Here is a 20,427-nt window from a genome sequence, read left to right as displayed (position 1 = left end):
AGAGGCAGGCGGATCCTTGAGATCAGGAGTTCGAGACCAGCCTGGCCAACATGGTGAAACCCTGTCTCTACTAAAAATACAAAAATTACCCGGAAATCGCTTGAACCGGGGAGGCGGAGGTTGCAGTGAGCTGAGATCGTGCCACTGCACTCCAGCCTGGGCAACAGAGCGAGACTCTGTCTCAACAGAAACAAACAAACAAAAACAACAACAACAAAAAACAAAAAAACCCTGAAATTCAAACTTTTGCCATTAAAAACATCCTCAATTCGATAAATTACAACTTGTATTTTGAAATATTGGTGGAATGACCTTACCTGCTCTATTTCAACCTTAAACAGCTGAATTAAAAGCCTAATTCCTACCAAAAGTCTTTAAAATGAGAAATTAACTGTGATGATACCTTCCCCTGATTAAATAAGAAGCAAGAGTTGGGGCTTTGCCTGAGAGGACATCATTTCAGAAGTCAATTTGGTTTTGACTTCGTTAAAGCAATAAAATGTGGGTGGTTAATCTGAGTGAAAGCTGCCACGTTCTAAAAATGTGTGAAGACTTAACTGGATGGGTGGTTGCACCGCAGAAGCTATTTAGGATTGGAAAGTAGCTGTGATTTGGATTTTAATGAATTGCACACTGTTGACGAATTCTTCAGCAGTTAGCCTGGATCCTTTCCACTCAACTTAGACCTTTCTGCCTAGTTACTCCAACTTAAACCTCAGTTCCTGGAGGAATCAAGTTTGTCTTATAGCTGTTGTCTTTGATGGAGATGAGCCCGAGAGACATTAAATTTTCAGTGAATTTTATCCCCTTTCTGGATACTATTAAATCACTCCTGCCCCAGGCAGAAGACTGGTCTTTACTCTAAGGCAGCTAAAGAGTGACTATTTTTCCAAATTGCACAAAAGGGAGGATTTATCAAGCACCTTTTCTCTCAGAGAGGACAAACCCAGAACAGGAAAACTTTATTACTTTCTCTCTTGGCTATAAATTATGCTATTCAGATGTATTTGAAAGCTTCTCTTTATGCTCTTGCTTGAGCCATAAAACTTGATACCTGGGGCCAAATGCCTTTATCCCCAAGAAGGGTGAAGAAGATGAAAAGGCAGCAGCTCTAGGCGGAAGCCACACAAATGACTGGGCAGAAAATGCGGGCGGTGGAGAAAGTTACATTGCACGATTCATGCCTCCTTGACCTTATATTCTACTCTGAAATTAATGTTACTGTTTGCATAGGATCACTGGCCTTTCAAAACCTGAATTAGCCATTCAGAAAACACTAGGTTTAACCAATACCATCAATTTGATTGTTGTTGGTATACTTATTTATTTTTGAGGCGGGGTCTTGCTCTGTTGCCCAGGCTGAAGTGCAGTGGTGCCATCTTGGCTTACTGCAACCTCCACCTCCCGGGTTCAAGCGATTCTCCTGCCTCAGCCTCCCGAGTAGCTGGGATTACAGGCGTGTGTCACCACACCTGTTTTTGTATTTTTAGTAGAGACAGGATTTCGCCACGTTGGCCAGGCTGGTCTTGGACTCCTGACCTCAAGTGATCCGCCGGCCTCAGCCTCTCAAAGTGCTGGGATTACAGGCGTGAGCCACCGCGCTTGGCCTGTTGTTGTTATTTTTAATACCGGGATTTTAGATCTGATGAATTTCAATAAGCCAGCCACTCACCTGGAGAGGGTTCGCTGGGGTCCACTTTCTCTGCTTTCCTTACAGTCGTGGTATTTTTATGTTTCTGCTTGACTGATGTTTGGTCAATTGCTGGAAGTTTGGAGTCACACTTAAACGCAGATATCTTGATAGATGATCTTGGTTCAGTTAGAGCATCCTCCTCACTAGAACTCTACCAAAAATGAAATACGTCTGAGTATCAGTGGCCAAGTAGGTCAACTTTGTTAGGCAGAGAAAACAGAAATGAGGCAAATGCAGTGACCCTCTCCAGCAATAATCCTAGAGTCTTCTGCCAGGTCAACACGCCCGTTCACCAGAGAGATTCAGATGGAATGGGCGGAGCAACTTAGAAATAATGGCAGAGTTAATGATTCTGTTTTGTAGAACATTATGAAAGAATGCATTTTTCTGTGAGTGTGTTTTGTAGAACATTATGAAAAGAATGCATTTCTGACCCTTAAGTAATTTGATGACCGATAAATAGCGCATGTGCTTTTAAACTTCTTATTGTTTGTTATTTGAACTACTTTGGAGATAGGCTAGAAGAAAAAATGTTCCTTATGTTAATCATACACTTGACAATGAAAAGGAAATGTAGATAGTGTGACGGAGGCAGATTAAATCAGACCTCAGTTTCAATACTCTGCGTTACTGGGTGCAACACGAGACAGACTAATCTTTTAAAAAGTCCCCTCCTTGTCATTCTTCTATAAAGAAGTCAGTATAAATCTATGCATGGACAAATCATGATTCCTGCTGTGTCAGAATATCTCAACACAGCCATGCCGACGCAATAAAAATTATCCAGGCATGGAACAGCTTTATACTTGGCCACACTTACACCCACCAAAGAAAGGATGAAAACAATATAAATATCAGAAACCTGGTCTTAAAGGTGATTTAAGTACAGCCTGATGGCTTTAGGTCCTGGTGTTGGTATGACTTGCTAGGCTATCCATTCTGCAACAAATAAATCACTAGGTTCCCCCTTCCCCGACCCTGGGGGGGTCGTCGCGGTGGGGGTGGAGGGGGGCACTAAGCTCTCTCCTCCATTGCACATTAGTCCAGTGTTGGAAAGTCCTGTGAAAATGTGGTCTTTTGCAGGCATAGAATGCTAAATTAACATCCCTGGTACCTCCCCAACTGTTGCAATTTGTATTGATCTTGCTCACCGTTCTCCCTGTCAGTTGTGGCATTTTCATTTCACAGGCTCCTGACTCAGGAAAATACTCTGAGTAGCTTTGAATTATTGGGTGTGATGTAAGACAAACTAAATTCTAAAAAAGTCCTCTACTTGTCAGTCTTCTGTAAAGAAGTCTACATAAATCTACAGGTGGACACATCATTATGCTCCAAGATGATGAATCATGCTTTTAAATTTAGAGTTTGGATACAGCCTTCAAACAAATAATTCTTGTTTCTCCACACAATTTCAGAAAACAGACCACCCTCAGATAAAGGGACCAGAAAAGCACAAGACACAACAAACTGACTGTTCTTCCCTTTCCTTTTCGATTTTGCTATTTAATTGAAATCCTTGCAAATAACTCTGAAATGTCAAAGATGAAACATTAGGTCATTTCTTTTTTCTTTTTTTTGAGACAAAGTTTCACTCTTATTGCCCAGGCTGGAGTGCAATGGTGCCATCTTGGCTCACTGCAACCTCCGCCTCTCGGGTTCAAGCAATTCTCCTGCCTCAGCCTCCCGAGTAGCTGGGATTACAGGCACCCACCATCATACCCGGCTAATTTTTGTATTTTTAGTAGAGACGGGGTTTCGTTATGTTGGCCAGGCTGGTCTCGAACTCCTGACCTTAGGTGATCAACCCATCTCAGCCTCCCAAAGTTCTGGGATTATAGGCATGAGCCACCATGCCTGGCTAAAACATTAGGTCATTTCTGAACATGAGATAGGTTCTCTATTCTCAGAAAAGAAAAAGCGGGCACATTTTAAGTATGACACCTAAGAATGTCATTGTAATTGGGTCCTGGAAGTCACAGTCCTGGAATTGGGTCCCAAGAAGAGCATCAATGAATAGGGGACAGAATTTCTTCCATAAACTGCCCAACACAATCAGCTCACTGCAGTGGGTTAAGTCAACTCCCACAGGGCCCTGCAAGTCAGCCCTTTATTTCCAGCCAGCAGAAATGCAGGAAAAATGCTCCAGGCAAGGATGACCAACACCTGTGTCATCATTATCATCATCATCATCAGCAGCAGCAGCAGCAGCAGGTGTCCGCTCAGCTCATCTTAGCGGATCCATTTCCACTACCCCCAGCCAGGGCCGGAATTCTTGGCTTGCCCCAGGCTGTGGTGAATAGGGAGGAGACCTTTATTGGTTGAGCTGTTAAGCCACGTTTATCCTTCCTCCACCCATTCATTAAACCTCAAGCCTTTAGTGCACTGAAGAGGTGAAAGCTTGACCAATTAAACCATCCTGTTACCTGCGGGATTGTGAGCCTACATTGTGAATACATCCTTCTCTGGTTCAATCAACCTTATTTCTAGGTAGTAATCATTAAGAGTCTAGAAATTGCAGCTAGAAGTTGGTGTTTTATCAGTTGTAAACCGAAGGTACAATGGCAAGAAGTGTAATACTTACAAATGTGTTAATGGACTTTTTTCCTGCTTGCCTCATTGAGAAATCTTTAAATCACGTCCACCTTTTGGTCTTTATTCTGTCTTCTTACGTTCTCAGCCATTTCCCTCTATCCTCTTTCTTTCTTTCTTTTTTTTGGAGACAGAGTCTTGCTCTGTCACCCAGGCTGGAGTGCAATAGCGCGATCTCAGTTCATTGCAACCTCGACCTCCCCGGTTCAAGCAATTCTCCGGCCTCAGCCTCCTGAGTAGCTGGGACTACAGGCACACGCCACCATGCCTGGCTAATTTTTTGTATTTTAGTAGAGATGGGTTTTCACCGTGTTGCCCAGGCTGGTCTCGAACCCCTGAGCTCAGGCAAGCCGCCCGCCTTGGCCTCCTAAACTGCTGGGATTACAGGCGTGAGCCACCGCGCCCGGCCTATCCTCTTTCATGAAAACCCATTGTATCACGCAGGGAGGATTGTCCTTGAGTGGGAGAAGTTGTAGTAAACCATCCTGGCACTGAAGTGTGGTATTTAAGGCCCTGGAGCCCAGCTCCACGGGAGTGAATCCCAGCTCTTGCACATAGTAATTGTGTGACATTGGGTTAGTTCATTTCTCTGGAGCTCAGATTTCATTTGTGAACAATAGTATCTACCTTTTGGTGGTTTTGTGAGGATTACGTAATATATATACGTACGCATAGCACTTAGAACAGCACCATATACATGTAACCCAGCAAGCGCCATGCAAGTATTGGCTTTTATAATTAGCCATTAATTCATGTTCAGCCATTTATAAAATTAACTAGCTAACTACTGAACATTTACTACCTATGGTTGAAATTAAAGTCAAAGTCCCCAATGAAAAATCCTATTGGATTTCACCTATTCCAAAAGGGTGGTATGAAAGGAGACATGGGTTAGTTCCAGACCGGACTCTTGGTTTCTTCTCCAGGGAATATAATCTATAATAGTATGACAATCTTATAAATGGCCAGTTGAAATTTATCTAGTTTTAAGAAAATATGGTGCAATGGTTTTTGAGACAGTAAAGCTCTAATGGCAAATATTTGACAACATTAGAGATAATCAAACAATAATAATTAAAATTTTAATTTTAAAGTTGATTTTAAAATTGCATCTTTTCCTCTTGTAATTTTGAAAAATAATTACAATTTTCATTCCTTCCTCATGTGTCCCCAAGTTGAAATGTCACCTGGAGGTGGAGGCAACAGCACACTGCTATTCCTTTGGGGGACGAAAGCCAGCTCTATCTTTAAAAATCAAAGCCCACGACATTAAAAACAAACAAAAAACCAAAATAAAACAAAACCCAACCTACGTGACACTTAAGTATACTTCACATTCTCTGCTGAGAATCTGATGAAAGTTCTAACAGAGCCATGTTAACTAAAATAAGTTGACGAAATCAGAATTTTCTTGAGAATCGTCATTTTTGTACTTAAGGTTTTCCAAAGACCCCGAACTTGCTCTACTGGCCTCATGTCTAATAAAGTAGAGTTATCACTCTGCCCAGGGCTACGCGCTTTCAAAAGTTCACAGAAAGGCCCACACTGAGGAGAGAAGGAACTTAACTGGGTAAGTAGCATTGGGCAGTGAGGTAATGACATCATGGTTCAAGTAGACATCCTGGAAGGTGAAAACGCATGGGTTGAGAAGGGGGATGAATCTCCTTGGGAATGTGAGAATGATTCAATTCTTAACAACTAGGACCTAACAATACGGTGTCTGAAATGATAAGGCGACAGTGAACAGAGATGACCCGAAGAGCAAGTAGACTAAGGCAGTCGGGGACAGAAAAGACTTCAAGTTATTTTCCAACTATTGCCTGATGGCTCCTTTCCAAGAACTGGGAAACTGGTTCTTAACTGATATGCCATTTCTGTCCCTCCCCGAGAGGTGCTACTGAATTCTGATTGATGTGTACCAAACCCATCTTTGCCGTAAGTCACGTGATGGAGGCTGAGCTAAGTGGATCTATGATATAGTGCAGGGCACAGCTTGCTGTGGATGGGAGGGAAAAGGCAAAGAGTAGTGTCAAGCTGGCGCCAGACTGTGTTGAGTACATTTGAAATGAACTTGGTCTCATGAGATTATAAAGGAGTGTGATCAAGGCAGTGAACCTCAACCTTTAAACAGTGACAACATGGGAAGGTCGATCAAGGGACTGTGTGTGCCACCTTCAGAGCACTGTCCCCAAAGCCCACGCTCAAATTGTGCTTCAAACACAAAAACCACCTTAGGGAATTGAGGGCAGCTTGTACAAATAGCATTCTGGATAGGACGGTTACCTTTACGTAGTCATGAAATGTAAAATATGTCCTGCACAAAGTGCTGTTGTAGCACAAAGCAAGCAAAACTTTCTCTTGTCTAGAAAAAAACTCTTACAGCAGCAAAATTCCTCCCGTGTGTTCAGGACAATTTTGAGTGTGCCAGAATTGTACGCTTGGACAATAAAGAACGAGGCTCAGTAGGCTTTTTGGTCTTTCTGGACTCAGGTACCACCCACCTGAATCAAACTGCTTCTGACTCTCATCTGTCTCCCCTATCTGAAGATGTGGCTGCCAGGTGGAGCTGGGTAAGACTAGGCACTACATGCCCTTGGTCTCCATTTTGCCTGAAGATGCTTTTTGGAGGCCAGGCGCAGTGGTTCACGCTTGTAATCCCAGCACTTTGGGAGGCCAAGGCAGGCAGATCACTTGAGGCCAGGAGTTCAAGACCAGCCTGGCCAACATGGTGAAGCCCCGTCTCCACTGAAAATACAAAAATAATTAGCTGGGCGTAGTGGCATGCGCCTGTAATTCCAGCTACTCAGGAAGCTGAGGCACGAGAATTGCTTGAGCCCGGGAGGCAGAGGTTGTAGTGAGCTGAGATTGTGCCACTGCACTCCAGCCTGGGCAACAGAGCAGGACTCTGTCTCAAAAAAAAAAAAAAAAAAAAAGATGCCTTTTGGAGTCAGCTGGGCTGCCAGATTGCCTAAATATCACAGGCACCTGTCTACCATCGAGTTCCACAGAGAACACCCTCCCACCTACAGGCTTCTCTCAGATTTTCAGTCCAGCAAGTTGAAACGACCCAGCCTGCGGCCCTGGCTGGAGAGTGGCCTCAGTGATTTAAGTCTTCATAACATTCCATCACTACGGGGGTGCCCTCTGAAGGAGAGGCATGTGGGTCTGCTTGCTTTGCGATTACTATTCAGCCCACTATGGAACGGCCAGAGTGAAACTTCGCGCTGCAAGTTACTGACATGGCAAGCAGGACATGCTAGGTACTTCTTATGATGCCAGGCAATCCTTTGTGTGCTGCAGAAATCACTGTTCAGTTTACATGGTTGGTGACCACACATTTTCCCCGCTTCCAAATACTAGGGACACCTGTCTGTAGTATTATCTGGCTGTAGCAGGAGCAGGGTTCTGTGTGGTACGAAGACAAAAACGAAGCAGTATGTGGCCAGGAAATTGATAGATTTTAAAAACCAGAATGCAGCTGGGCATGGCAGCTCACGCCTGTAATCCCAGCACGGTAGGAGGCTGAGGCACTTGAGCCCAGTAGTTTGAGACCAGCCTGGGCAACATAGTGAGACCTTGTCTCTACAAAAAATAAAAAAAAATTAGCCAGGCGTGGTGGTGTGCACTCATATTCCCAGCTACTCAGGAGGCTGAGGCAGAAGGATTGCCCACGCCTGGGAGGTTGAGGCTGCAGTGAGCTGTGATTGTGCCACTGCACTCCAGCCTGGGGGACAGAGCAAGACCCTGTCTCAAAATAAATAAATAAATAATTGGGGCCGGGCGCGGTGGCTCACGCCTGTAATCCCAGCACTTTGGGAGGCCGAGGTAGGCAGATCACCTGAGGTCGGGAGTTCAAGACCAGCCCAACCAACATGGAGAAACCCTGCATCTACTAAAAATACAAAATTAGCTGGGCATGGTGGTGCATGCCTGTAATCCCAGCTACTCAGGAGGCTGAGGCAGGAGAATCACTTGAACCTGGGAGGTGGAGGTTGCAGTGAGTTGAGATAGCACCATTGTACTCCAGTCTGGGCAACAAGAGCGAAACTCCGTCTCAAAAAAAAAAAAAAAAAAAAAAAAGAAAAAAAGAACGCTAAAATGCGGTGTTTAATAGTTTAATAGCACATTGAGATTGCCCTTGACGTAGGTGTCTTTCAGATATGGTTTTGCTACAATGTGTTTCCCCTTCATCCTTTATTTGAATTCATATTCTTTTAGCTGAGAGGAGCATCTGAGCAACACCAGGGGGCTTGGACATCAAATGGAGATCATCGATGAAAATGCTTCCTATTCAGAATAACAGGTCATTAAACATGGAAGTCAACTGAGATGTATCATATGCACCTATTATGTCTTTAACACCGTGCTAGGCTCTGTGAAGGATACAGAAATAAGCTGACAAGGAGAGAGGTAAGATTAATGACTTACCAGCAAAACGGAAAACAATGTTTAATCAAGGGATACGTTCTGTTGCACCCATTCTAAATGTCATGGAAAACCCCTGGGAAAAGGTGAAAGGTCAAGGGAAGGTGGTGGTGTGTGCTGGGACTTGAAGAATGGGTGGGGTCTGGCTAGGCTGGAGGCAGCACATGAGCCGCAGGATGGATGGAGTGAAAAGAGCAGGCGTGATTCTAGGACAGCCAGGCAGGTGGCTTGAGCATGGGGTGAGGAGGAGGGTGTGGGCCAGATTGTGGGGAGCCCTGAGATTCAAGCAAATGTGATAGAGAGTGGGGTCCCACTGAAGGTTTCTGAGTAGAAGAAGCTTAAAGTAGTACTTACAATTTAGCTATATGTTTCTTTTAGAGAGAGAAAACAAAACATCCTGCAAATTTGCCAGTCAAATAATCTCTTTGTGGTTTCAATGGTTTATTTTTGTAAAGCATTATTCTTTTCTTTATTACAAAAGAAATGCATGCTCAGAATGGAAAAACAAAGACAAGCATAAAGATATTTAAAACATTCAAAAACCAATTAACCTTGAAATAAAAGCTTTGAATTGGTTGGTCTGTATTCTTTTTTTTTTTTTTTTTTTTTTTGAGATGAAGTCTCCGTCTGTCGCCCAGGCTGGAGTGCAGTGGCATGATCTTGGCTCACTGCAACCTCCACCTCCCAGGTTCAAGTGATTCTCCTGCCTCAGCCTCCCAAGTAGCTGGGATTACAGGCATGCACCACCACGTCTGGCTAATTTTTGTATTTTTAGTAGAGATGGAGTTTCACCATGTTGGCCAGACTGGTCTTGAACTACTGACCTCAAGTGATCCACCTGCCTCAGCCTCCCAAAGTGCTGGGATTACAGGTGTGAGCCACCTGTAATGCCCGGCCCTGTATTCTTTTAGACACTTTTTAATGACTGATGGAGACTACTACCTTTCTAGCAAAATCCCTTCTAAATTGCTAAGAGTTGAAGTCGGGATGTGTGGTTGCCCATCTTGAACTGAATCGTTCAGCCCCTGCACCTACTGCCCCACTGCAACTCAGGAGAAAGGTCTCACCCAGGGGAGTATGAGCAGAAGCAATGTGTGCAGCCTCCACAGAGAAAATCTCTGGCCCTGCACCTCTGCCTATCACCTTCCTGTGAGCTGGAGAGCAACAACTTTGAAAGTCATATGTTGAAGACGGCAGAACCAGCATAAGCCTGAGTCCCCGAAAGTCTGAGAAGTGCTGCCTGCTGACCTGCACATCTCACCAGGACTGTCACATGTGCAAGAGATACACTTTTATCTTGTCGACTGAGCCACTGCATTCTTGGTCCCTTTGTTACAGCGGCTAACATTACCCTAACATAGAATTGTAGCATTCATATGGGCCAGGTGCAGTGGCTCATGCCTGTAGTCTCAGTACTTTGGGAAGCGGAGGTGGGTGGATCAAGAGGTCAGAAGTTTGAGACCAGCCTGGCCAACATGGTGAAAGCCTGTCTCTACTAAAGATACCAAAAATTAGCCGGGCATGGTGGCATGGGCACCTGTAGTCCCAGCTACTTGGGAGGCTGAGGCAGGAGAATCGCTTGAACCTGGGAGGCAGAGGTTGCAGTGAGCCAAGATCATGCCATTGCACTCCGTCTCAAAAAAAAAAAAAAAAAAAGAATTGTACCATTTATACTGTTTTACTTAACAATACATTGCAGCAATAGATACCTTTCTAGAACTGTTTTCAACTTTATTTTGAAAAGTTTCAAATCTACGGAGAAATTGAAAGAATAGTACAAATCACACCCTTTATTCTTTACCTTGGCAATTTGCTTTCTCTTTTTATATATAGTCTTTTTCTGAACATTTTCAAAATGATCACACTTCAAGATACTTTACCCCTAAATACTTCAGCAGGCATCTCCTATCAAAATAGACATTCTCCTGCAATGCCACAATACCATTATTTTACCTAAGAAAATTTAATCATTCCATCATATTTTCTAATACACAGAGCAGATTCGAACCCAATTGTCCCCAAGATGTCTTTTTGGGTATACATTTGGATCAATGATTCAGTCAAGGCACAATGTCTCTTTAGTTTTTTAATCTAGAACAATTCTCTGGTCTTTTTGGCTTTTTAATTATTTTTCCCATTTTGAAGTGATCCAGTCAGCTGTCTCATAGAATGTCTTACGCTCTAAATTTGATTGCTCCTCATAACAAAATTCAGTTCAATCGTTTTGGGTGTGATTATTTTATAGGTGGTGTGGTGTCCTTCTTTATAATATCCTATCAGCAGATGCCTTTTAGGTTGGCCCAATATTGGTAAATGCTGTGTTTGATCTATAGGATAAGGTGGTGAACACCAGATTTCTCCAATGTAAAGGTACATTTTTTCCCTTTGTAACTAGCAGGTAATCAGTGGGATAGTTCTTTGGCACTGATCGAATAGCCTGTCCCTAAGTAGTATTTTACCCAGTGATTTTAGCACCTTTTAATGTGCTTTGCCTATATTGATAATTACATTGGGGTAGCAAAATTGATGATTTTCTAATCCTACATTTGTTTGTTTGTTTGTTTGAGACAGAGTCTCACTCTGTCACCTAGGCTGAAGTGCAGTGGCGTGATCTCGGCTTACTGTAACCTCCGCCCCGCAGGTTCAATTCTTGTGCCTCAATCTTCTGAGTAGCAGGTACTATAGGCGCACGCCAACATGCCTGGCTAATTTTTGTATTTTTAGTAGAGACAGGGTTTCACCATGTTGGGCAGGCTGGTCTCGAACTCCTGAGCTCAAGTGATCTCCCCACCTCGGCCTCCCAAAGTGCTGGGATTGTAGGCGTCAGCCACCGCGCCCAGCCTAATTCCACATTCCTTTTACAATTATTAGCTAGCATTCTTCTCTAAAGAAGTATTTTCTTCCCCTTCCCCTTTCTCTTTTTTCTTTTTATTATCATTGCATTCTCAAGGATATGTTTTATTCAATTTTTTTTTCCTCAAATTGTGCCAAAAATGGTGAGTGGCAGTTCATTCAAGTTGGCTTTTAAAAATTTTTTTCAATGTTTGTTTTAGATACAGGGGGTACATATGCAGGTTTGTTACACGGCTATATTGCACCAGGTCATGAGCATAGTACCCAATAGATAGTTTTTCAATCCACATCCCCCTCCTTAGTGCACTTAGTAGTCCACAGTATCTGTTGTTCCCTTGTTTATATCCATGTGTGCTCAATATTTAGCTCCCACTTATAAGTGAGAACGTGTGGTATTTGGGTTTTTGTTCCTGCGTTAATTCCCTTAGGACTATGGCCTCCAGCTCCATCCATATTGCTCCAAAGAACATGGTTTCTTTCTTTTTTATGACTGTGTAGTACTCCATAGTGTATATGTACTACATCTTCTTTATCCAATCCACCATTGATAGGCACCTACATTGATTCCATGTCTTTGCTATTGCGAACAGCATGGCAATAAACATACATATGCATGTGTCTTTTTGGTATAATGATCTATTTTCCTCTGGGTATATACCCAGCAATGGGATTGTTGGGTTGAATGGAAGCTTTGTTTTAAGTAATTAGAGAAATCTCTAAACTGCTTTCCACAGTGGATGAACTAATTTACATTCCCAGCAACAGTATGTAAGTGTTCCCTATTCTCCACAGCCTTGCCAGCATCTATTGTATTTTGACTTTTTTTTTTTTTTGAGACAGAGTCTTGCTCTGTCTCTCAGGCTGGAGTGCAGTGCACGATCTTGACTCACTGAAACCTCGGCCTGTTGGATTCAAACGATTCTGAGGCCTCAGCCTCCTGAGTAGCTGGGATTACAGGCGTGCACCACCACACCCAGCTAATTTTTGTATTTTTAGTAGAGACAGGGTTTCACTATGTTGGTCAGGCTGGTCTCAAACTCCTGACCTCAGGTGATTCACCCGCCTTGGCCTCCCAAAGTGCTGGGATTACAGGCGTGAGCCACCGCACCTGGTCTGTATTTTGACTTTTTTTTTTTTTTTTTTTTTTTTTGAGACAGAGTCTTACTCTGTCTCCCAGGCTAGAATGCAGTGGCATGATCTTGGCTCACTGCAACCTCCGCCTCCCAGGTTCAAGTGATTCTTCTGCCTCAGCCTGCCTAGTAGCTGGGACTACAGGCGCCCGCCACCATGCCTGGCTAACTTTTTGTATTTTTAGTAGGGGCGAGGTTTCATTGTGTTAGCCAGGATGGTCTTGATCTCCTGACCTCATGATCCAGCCGCCTCAGCCTCCCAAAGTGCTGGGATTACAGGCATGAGCCACCACGCCCAGCCTGTTTTGACTTTTTAATAATAGCCATTCTGACTGGTGTGAGATGGTATCTCATTGTGGTTTCGATTTGCCTTTCTCTGATGATTGGTGATGATGAACATTTTTTTCATGTTTGTTAGCCATGTATAGAAATGCTACTGATTTTCACACATTGTATTTCTTCTTTTAAAAATTGTCAGCCCCGGGCCAGGCGTGGTGGCTCATGCCTGTAATCCCAGCACTTTGGGAGGCCAAGGCGGGTGGATCATTTGAGGTCAGGAGTGCAAGACCAGCCTGGCCAACAGGTTGAGACCCCCGTCTCTACTAAAAATACAAAAATTAGCTGGGTGTGGTTGTACGCGCCTGTAATCCCAGCTACTCAGGCAGCTGAGGCAGGAGAATCACTTGAACTCAGGAGACAGGTTGCCATGAGCGGAGATTGCACCACTGTGCTCCAGCCTGAGTGACAGAGTAAGACTCTGTCTCAAAAAAAAAAAAAAAAAAAAAAAATTGTCTGTTCATATCCTTAGTCCATTTTTTAATGAGGTTATTTATTTTTTGCTTGTAGATTTGTTTAAGTTCCTTATAGATTCTGGACATTAGACCATATGATCATCCCAATAGATGCAGAAAAAGCTTTCAATAGAATCCAACATCCCTTCATGATAAAAACTCTCAACAAGCTAGGCATTAAAGGAAGATGCCTCAAAATAATAACAGCCATTTATGACAAACTTACAGCCAACATCCTACTGAATGGGCAAAAGCTGGTAGCATTTCCTTTGAGAGCTGGAACAAGACAAGGATGCCTACTCTTACTGCTCCTATTCAACATAATACTGGAATTCCTAGCCAGGGCATTCAGGCAAAAGAAAGAAATATAAAAGGCATCCAAATAGGAAAAGAAGAAGTCAAACTCTTTCTTCATTGACAATATGATTCCACACTTAAAAAACCCTAAAGACTCTACCTCAAGGCTACTAGAACTGATAAACAATTTTAGCAAGGCTTCAGGATACAAAATCAACGTACGAAAATCAGTAGCATTTCTACACATCAATAGTGCCCAGGCTGAGAGTCAAATCAAGAACACAATCCCACTTACAATAGCCACAAAGAAAATGAAATGCCTAGGAATACAGCTAACCAAGGAAGTGAATGATCGCTACAAGGAGAACTACAAACACTGCCAAAAGAAATCAGAGATCAACAAATAAACAGAAATGTTTATTCCATGTTCATAGTAACATGAACATGTAATTCCACGTTCATAGATTGGAAGAATCAATATAATTAAAAGGGCCATACTGCCCAAAACAGTTTACAGATTCAGTGTTATTCCTATCAAACTACCAAGGTCATTCTTCACAGAATAAAAAATGCTATTCTAAAATCCATATGGAACCAAAAAGGAGCTCAAATAGCCAAAGCAATACTAACCAAAAAGAACAAAGCTGGAGACATCAAATTATCTGACTTCAAACTATACTATAAGGCTACAGTAACCAAAACAGCATGGTACTGGTACACAAAAAGACACATAGACCAATGAACCAGAATCAAAAACTTAGAAATAAAGACACACATCTATGACCATCTGATCTTAGACAAGCCAACAAAAAAAAGCAATGGGGAAAGGACTCCCTAATTCAATCAATGCTGCTAGGGTAACTGGCTAACTACAGGCAGAAGAATGAAACTAGACCCTTACCTTTTGTGCTGTGGAAAAAAAAAAAACTCAAGATGGATTAAAAATTTAAATATAAGACCTCAAACTATAAAAATCCTAGAAGAGGCTGGGCATGGTGGCTCATGCTTGTAATCTCAGCACTTTGGGAGGCCGAGGTGGGCGGATTACAAGGTCAGGAGATTGAGACCATCTTGGCTAACACGGTGAAACCCTGTCTCTACTAAAAATACAAAAAAAAAAAAAAAAAAAAGAAAAAGAAAAAAAGAAAAATTAGTCGGGCGTGGTAGTGGGCGCCTGTAGCCCCAGCTACTCAGGAGGCTGCAGCAGGAGAATGGCGTGAACCCGGGAGGCGAAGCTTGCAGTGAGCCGAGATCGCGCCACTGCACTCCAGCCTGGGCGACAGAGCAAGACTCCGTCTCAAAAACAAAACAAAACAAAACAAAACAAAACAAAACAAAATATCCTAGAAGAAAATCTACGAAGTACCCTTCTTGACATTGGCCTCAGCAAATAATTTTTTGCTGGGTCCCCAAAAGCAACAAAACAAAACAAAAATTGACAAGTGGGACCTAATTAAATTAAAGAGCACAGTAAAATAAACTATGAACAGAATAAACAGACCACCTACAGAATGGGAGAAAATATTTGCAAGTTGGCTTTTGATTGAGTATTTGCATACTTCTTCGCTTTCTGGTACAATAAGAAATATTATGGCCTTGCCTTGTACTTTACCTGCCTCGCACCTAGAATCAGCTGTCTTTCCAACAAGTGCTGCTTCTTTTTTATTTTCTATTTTTTAATTTTTTTTTCTGAGATGACGTCTCACTCTGTCACCCAGGCTGGAGTGCAGTGGCACCATCTTGGCTCACTGCAACCTCCGCCTCCCAAGTTCAAGCTATTCTCCTGCCTCAGCCTCCCAAGTAGCTGGGACTACAGTCATGTGCCACCACGCCTGGCTAATTTTTGTATTTTTAGTAGAGATGGGGTTTCACCATGTTGGCCAGGCTGGTCTTGAACTCTTGACCTAAGGTGACCCACCTACCTTGGCCCCCCAAAGGGCTGGGATTACAGGCGTGAGCCACTGTGCCCAGCTGAAGTGCTGCTTCTTTTTAGTTGAGAATGGTGTTTAGAAACCAGTATCTGTGTGTGAAGTGTGTTCATGGTTACTATAGTGACACTGTTTCTAAGTTCTTTCGATGAAATAAATTAGAAGTATATATTTAAAAATTATGGATTCACTACAATATTTTTAATATTTAACAGTATACATTTTTTTTTCTTTTTTTTTTCTTTCCGAGACAGAGTCTTGCTCTGTCGCCCAGGCTGGAGTGCAATGGTGTGATCTTGGCTCACTGCAACCTCTGCCTCCCGGGTTCAAGTGATTCTCCTGCCTCGGCCTCCTGCATAGCTGGGATTACAGGTGCGCTCCACCATGCCTGGCTAATTTTTGTATTTTTAGTAGAGACAGGCTTTCACCATGTTGGTCAGGCTGGTCTCAAACTCCTGACCTCGTGATCTGCCCACGTCAGCCTCCTAGACTGCTGGGATTACAGGCATGAGCCACCATGCCCGGCCTACACTATTTTTAAAATTTAACACTACAGGGTTTTTTTCCTTTCTTTCTTTTATTTATATTTGTATCACTTTTCTCTCATATTTATCTTTGTTCCTTAATTATACTAATACACTTATTATATTATATATTAATATATTTATTTGTTTTGCCCTGCAGTAAACATGAAATAATTTCAGAATTATCATACAAATATTACTCTAAGAATAAACCTACTAAATAAAGTTTATTATTTCTTTGAAGTTCTCTTTGTCTTTAGAATTTATTCTTCATTGTATAGAGACCATCATTCTTTTTGTTGGTCATGTTGGTTGTTTGCAACTTTTTGCCATAATAAATCGTGCTATGAGGAATATCCTTGTATGTTTATGCATATCTTTAATTATTTCTTTAAGTTCCCAAAAGTGGGAATTTACATTATTAGGTTAAAAGCATCATAAAGATTTAATTTTTTTGTTCCTAAATTGTCCTCCAGAAATACTGTACCAATTTGTTTCCAGATGTATATGAGAATGTCAGTTTCCATATAACTCTTCCAACTATTATATATGTTTTAAAGTCTATCATTTTGCAAGAAGATTGTAGTTAATTTGTAACGTGTGTAATTTAAGAGTAATTATTATACATGCTTATGTATTGCACTTATTTAAAGTGTGTTTTCTACCTATTTCTAAAAATGGTCTGAGATAACTTAGTTGAACTCAGAGAAAACAGTTAAAAATGGAATAAGGAAAGGCAGACCTAATCCAGGATGAAAACTCTCAGAGCAGTGGATACTTGTGAGAGGGACAGGTGCAGGAATTGACTAGGAAGGGGCCTGAGGAAACTTCATGGGGTAATGAGAACTTGATGGGGGTTTGGGTTACACAGATACATGCATTTGTCTGAACTCATCAAATAGTATACTACTCTTAAAATTTGTACAATTCACTGCAAACAATTTTTATCCCTAAAGCAAAAACTGGAAAAACAAATTGAACAATCAGAAACACAAAAGCCATAAACAAATTGTCAACTCTAGTTAATGATGTACATGCCCAAGTATATAGGGGTGCAGAGCACTGATGTCTACAAACTACTTTGAAATGCACCAAAACACAAGATGGATCAATGGATAGGATGTAATAAAGCAAACAGAGCAAAATGTCAACACTTGTGGAAACTGGCTGGTAGGTATATGGATAGTCACTGCATAATTCTTTCAACTTTTCTATATGTATGCAAGTTTTCATAGTAAAATGTTGGGGGAAAATGGAGCAGAAATATAGATACATTGATATATAGATATTATAGGGCTATGAGATGAACTAGGCACTTTGTGGGAACACTGCCAGCTTTCTCTCTCTCTCTCTTTTTTTTTAAGACAGGGTCTCACTCTGTTGCCCAAGCTGGAGTGCAGCTCACTGCAGCCTCAACTTCCTGGACTCAAGCAATCCTCCCATGTCACCCTCTTGAGTAGCTGAGACTACAGGCATGTGCCACCACACCAGATAATTTTTGTATTTTTAGGAGAGACGGAGTTTCTCCATGTTGGCCAGGCTGGTCTCAAACTCCTGAGTTCAAGTCATCCTTTCAACTCAGCCTCCCAAAGTGCTGGAATTACAGGCATAAGCCACCATGCCTGGCCACTAGCTTTCTCTTGTATGGTCCATAATACACACTTATTTCATTAGATTGAACATTGCTTCCTTTATGATATCATCTAGTAACAATGAGAAATCAATAATCAAAACAAGAAAGGTCAATGTAAGACAGATTTGGAAAGATACGTCTTATCTTTAGTGTTTTAGGATAAGCATATACCTCCATGGAAAAGGCACTGTAACCATACACTGAGGATAAGGGAATGATGAGTAAAACAAAGGGCTTGCCCTTATAGAGCTTACAGTCTAGGTGTGGCTGTAGATCATATAATCTAATAATTATTAAACAAATGTAAAAGTAGTAGAGTCACAGACTTTTTTTAAAAAAAGGAAATATGAACACCCATAAGAACATGGAATGGGGGATGGAGGTGTCCTAATCTAGTTTGGGGGTGTAACTAGTGAGCTGAGAGAGACCTCCCTATGGAAGTGACCTCAGCTGCAATCTCAGGCATGGTGGGAGGGGGTGAGTGCTGCAAGGGGAGGGAACAGCATGTGCAAAGGTGCTCTATCAGGAGGTGGCCGGGTACTTCAGAGCACACAAAGCCAGTGGGGGTGAAATGCAGAGCTGTAAGGAGAGCTAGATCTCGCAGGGCCTCGTTGGTTACATCCTCAAGCTAAAAGCCACAGAATGCCATGGAGGGATTTTAAGCAGGCAAATAAAATGGACTGAGCTCTGCTTGTCAATATCTATTTTTTTTTTTTTTTTGAGACAGAGTCTCACTCTGTTGCCCAGGCTGGAGTGCAGTGGTGTGATCTCGGCTCACTGCAAGCTCTGCCTCCAGAGTTCCAGCAATTTTCATGCCTCAGCCTCCTGAGTAGCTGGGATTACAGGTGCACACCACCATGCCCAGCTAATTTTTGTATTTTTATTAGAGATGGAGTTTTGCTATGTTGGCCAGGCTGGTCTCAAACTCCTGACCTCAAGTGATCTGCCAGCCTCGGCCTCCCAAAGTGCTGGGATTACAGGCACAAGCCACCACCCCCAGCCTGCTTGTCAATATCTCTCTACTTGTGTTATAGAAAATGGGATCTGGGAGCAGGAGTGTGAGTGTGAACACTGGTTAGGAGGCCACTGCAGTAACTCAATGAGATGGTGGCAGACAAGATGATCCAGATGGATTCATAGGTATTGAGGAAGTGAAATGGAAAGGACTTGGTGACGAATTCAGTGCGGGGGGAGATGCAGAGAAAATGTCCCATTCTGATGCATAATATGGTTTGGCTGTGTCCCCACCCAAATCTCATCTTGAATTGTAGCTCCCACAATTCCCATGTGTCATGGGAGGGACCCAGTGGGACGTAATTAAATCATGGGGGTGGGTCTTTCCTGTGTTGTTCTTGTGATAGTGAATAAGTCTCATGAGATCTGATGGTTTTATAAAGGGGAGTTTCCCCGCACAAATTCTCTCTTTGTCTGTTGCCATGTAAGAAGTGCCTTTCGCCTTCTGCCATGATTATGAGGCCTCCCCAACCATGTGGAACTGTGAGTCCATTAAACCTCTTTTTCTTTATAAATTACCCAGTCTTGGGTATGTCTTTATCAGCAATGTGAAAATGGACTAATTACAATGCACAAAAGGAAAAAGGAAGGGCCACACTGGGACCTCTAGCATGGGCCTGTTGGGCTTGAGGTGTCTTTTGAAATGCCTGAGTGAGACAGTGAGTAAACAGCTTGATATTCTGATTTGGGGATCAAAGTGAGGTTTGGGTGGGAAATGTAGGCCTGGGAGTCATTGGCAGTTGACATCTTGACTTTGGCTGCTAAAATGTTCAAGAAGCAGAGTTTCTTGGGGGCAGGGCATTCACTTGCATGGGAAAAAAATTACATCTTTATTTTCTCCAACCTCTAATGAAATCTCAGCATATTTTTCATCTATGAATGCAGGCAACAAGCCACAGCAGCATTAGCAGGACCTGTGATTTTTGTCACCATTAGAAATCACAGATATTTTCACATCTCATTAAATTGGTTGCAGATGTCTCAAAATACCCTTTACACCCATCGCTTGTTATTTAATGTGCTAATAAAGAAGCATGTATATTACTCAATCACAACTTTCCAAAAATATTTTGATGACTATTTCAATAAAAGTGGGTTCCTTTGAAAGCCCGTGTATCTGATTTTATGTTTTTGAAAATATTATTCTGAGAAGGGGATCTAGGGAGTTCACCATGCAGCCAAAGAGGTTTGCGGCACAAAAATGAGATAAAACACCAAGGAAGAGATGAGAAGAGAGCCCATCCTCGAGGAATCCCAAGGTTCAGAGCCTGGGTGGAGGAGGATGAGAAGTGGAGAATGAGAAACCACCCCTGGAGACAATGGGAAACCAGGAGGAGCAGGTGGCTTTGCAGAAGCTCAGAAGGACAGTGTGTCCAGGAGGGGCTGGTGACCAAGCAAATGGACAGCCGCTGTGAGGTCAAGCACAGTGAGGACAGAAAGAGACCCGCTGCGTGCAGAGACGGGGAAGTCATTTGCTGAAGAGCCATTTCTGTGGAATGATGAGCATGGAAGCCAGATTGGAGTGGGCTGAGGAGTGAGTAGGAGGTGGG

General features: G+C 42.5%; 1 protein-coding gene across 17 annotated transcripts in view; it reads right to left on the bottom strand.

The window, feature by feature from the left end:
- The window catches only part of MARCHF10 (membrane associated ring-CH-type finger 10), a 112,918-nt gene that overhangs the window by 56,789 nt on the left and 35,702 nt on the right, over positions 1 to 20,427 (bottom strand). For all 17 annotated transcript variants that reach the window (XM_055386916.2, XM_055386910.2, XM_004041138.5 and 14 more), the window contains one exon: positions 1,673 to 1,844. In XM_055386916.2, coding sequence (XP_055242891.1) covers positions 1,673 to 1,844 — 172 coding nt within the window. The remainder of the gene's footprint in view (positions 1 to 1,672; positions 1,845 to 20,427) is intronic.

This window comes from Gorilla gorilla, chromosome 4 (assembly GCF_029281585.2).
Source record: "Gorilla gorilla gorilla isolate KB3781 chromosome 4, NHGRI_mGorGor1-v2.1_pri, whole genome shotgun sequence".
Taxonomy (NCBI): domain Eukaryota; kingdom Metazoa; phylum Chordata; class Mammalia; order Primates; family Hominidae; genus Gorilla; species Gorilla gorilla.
The sequence above is the reverse complement of the archived record's forward strand: the minus strand, read 5'-3'. Positions and strand labels throughout refer to the sequence as shown.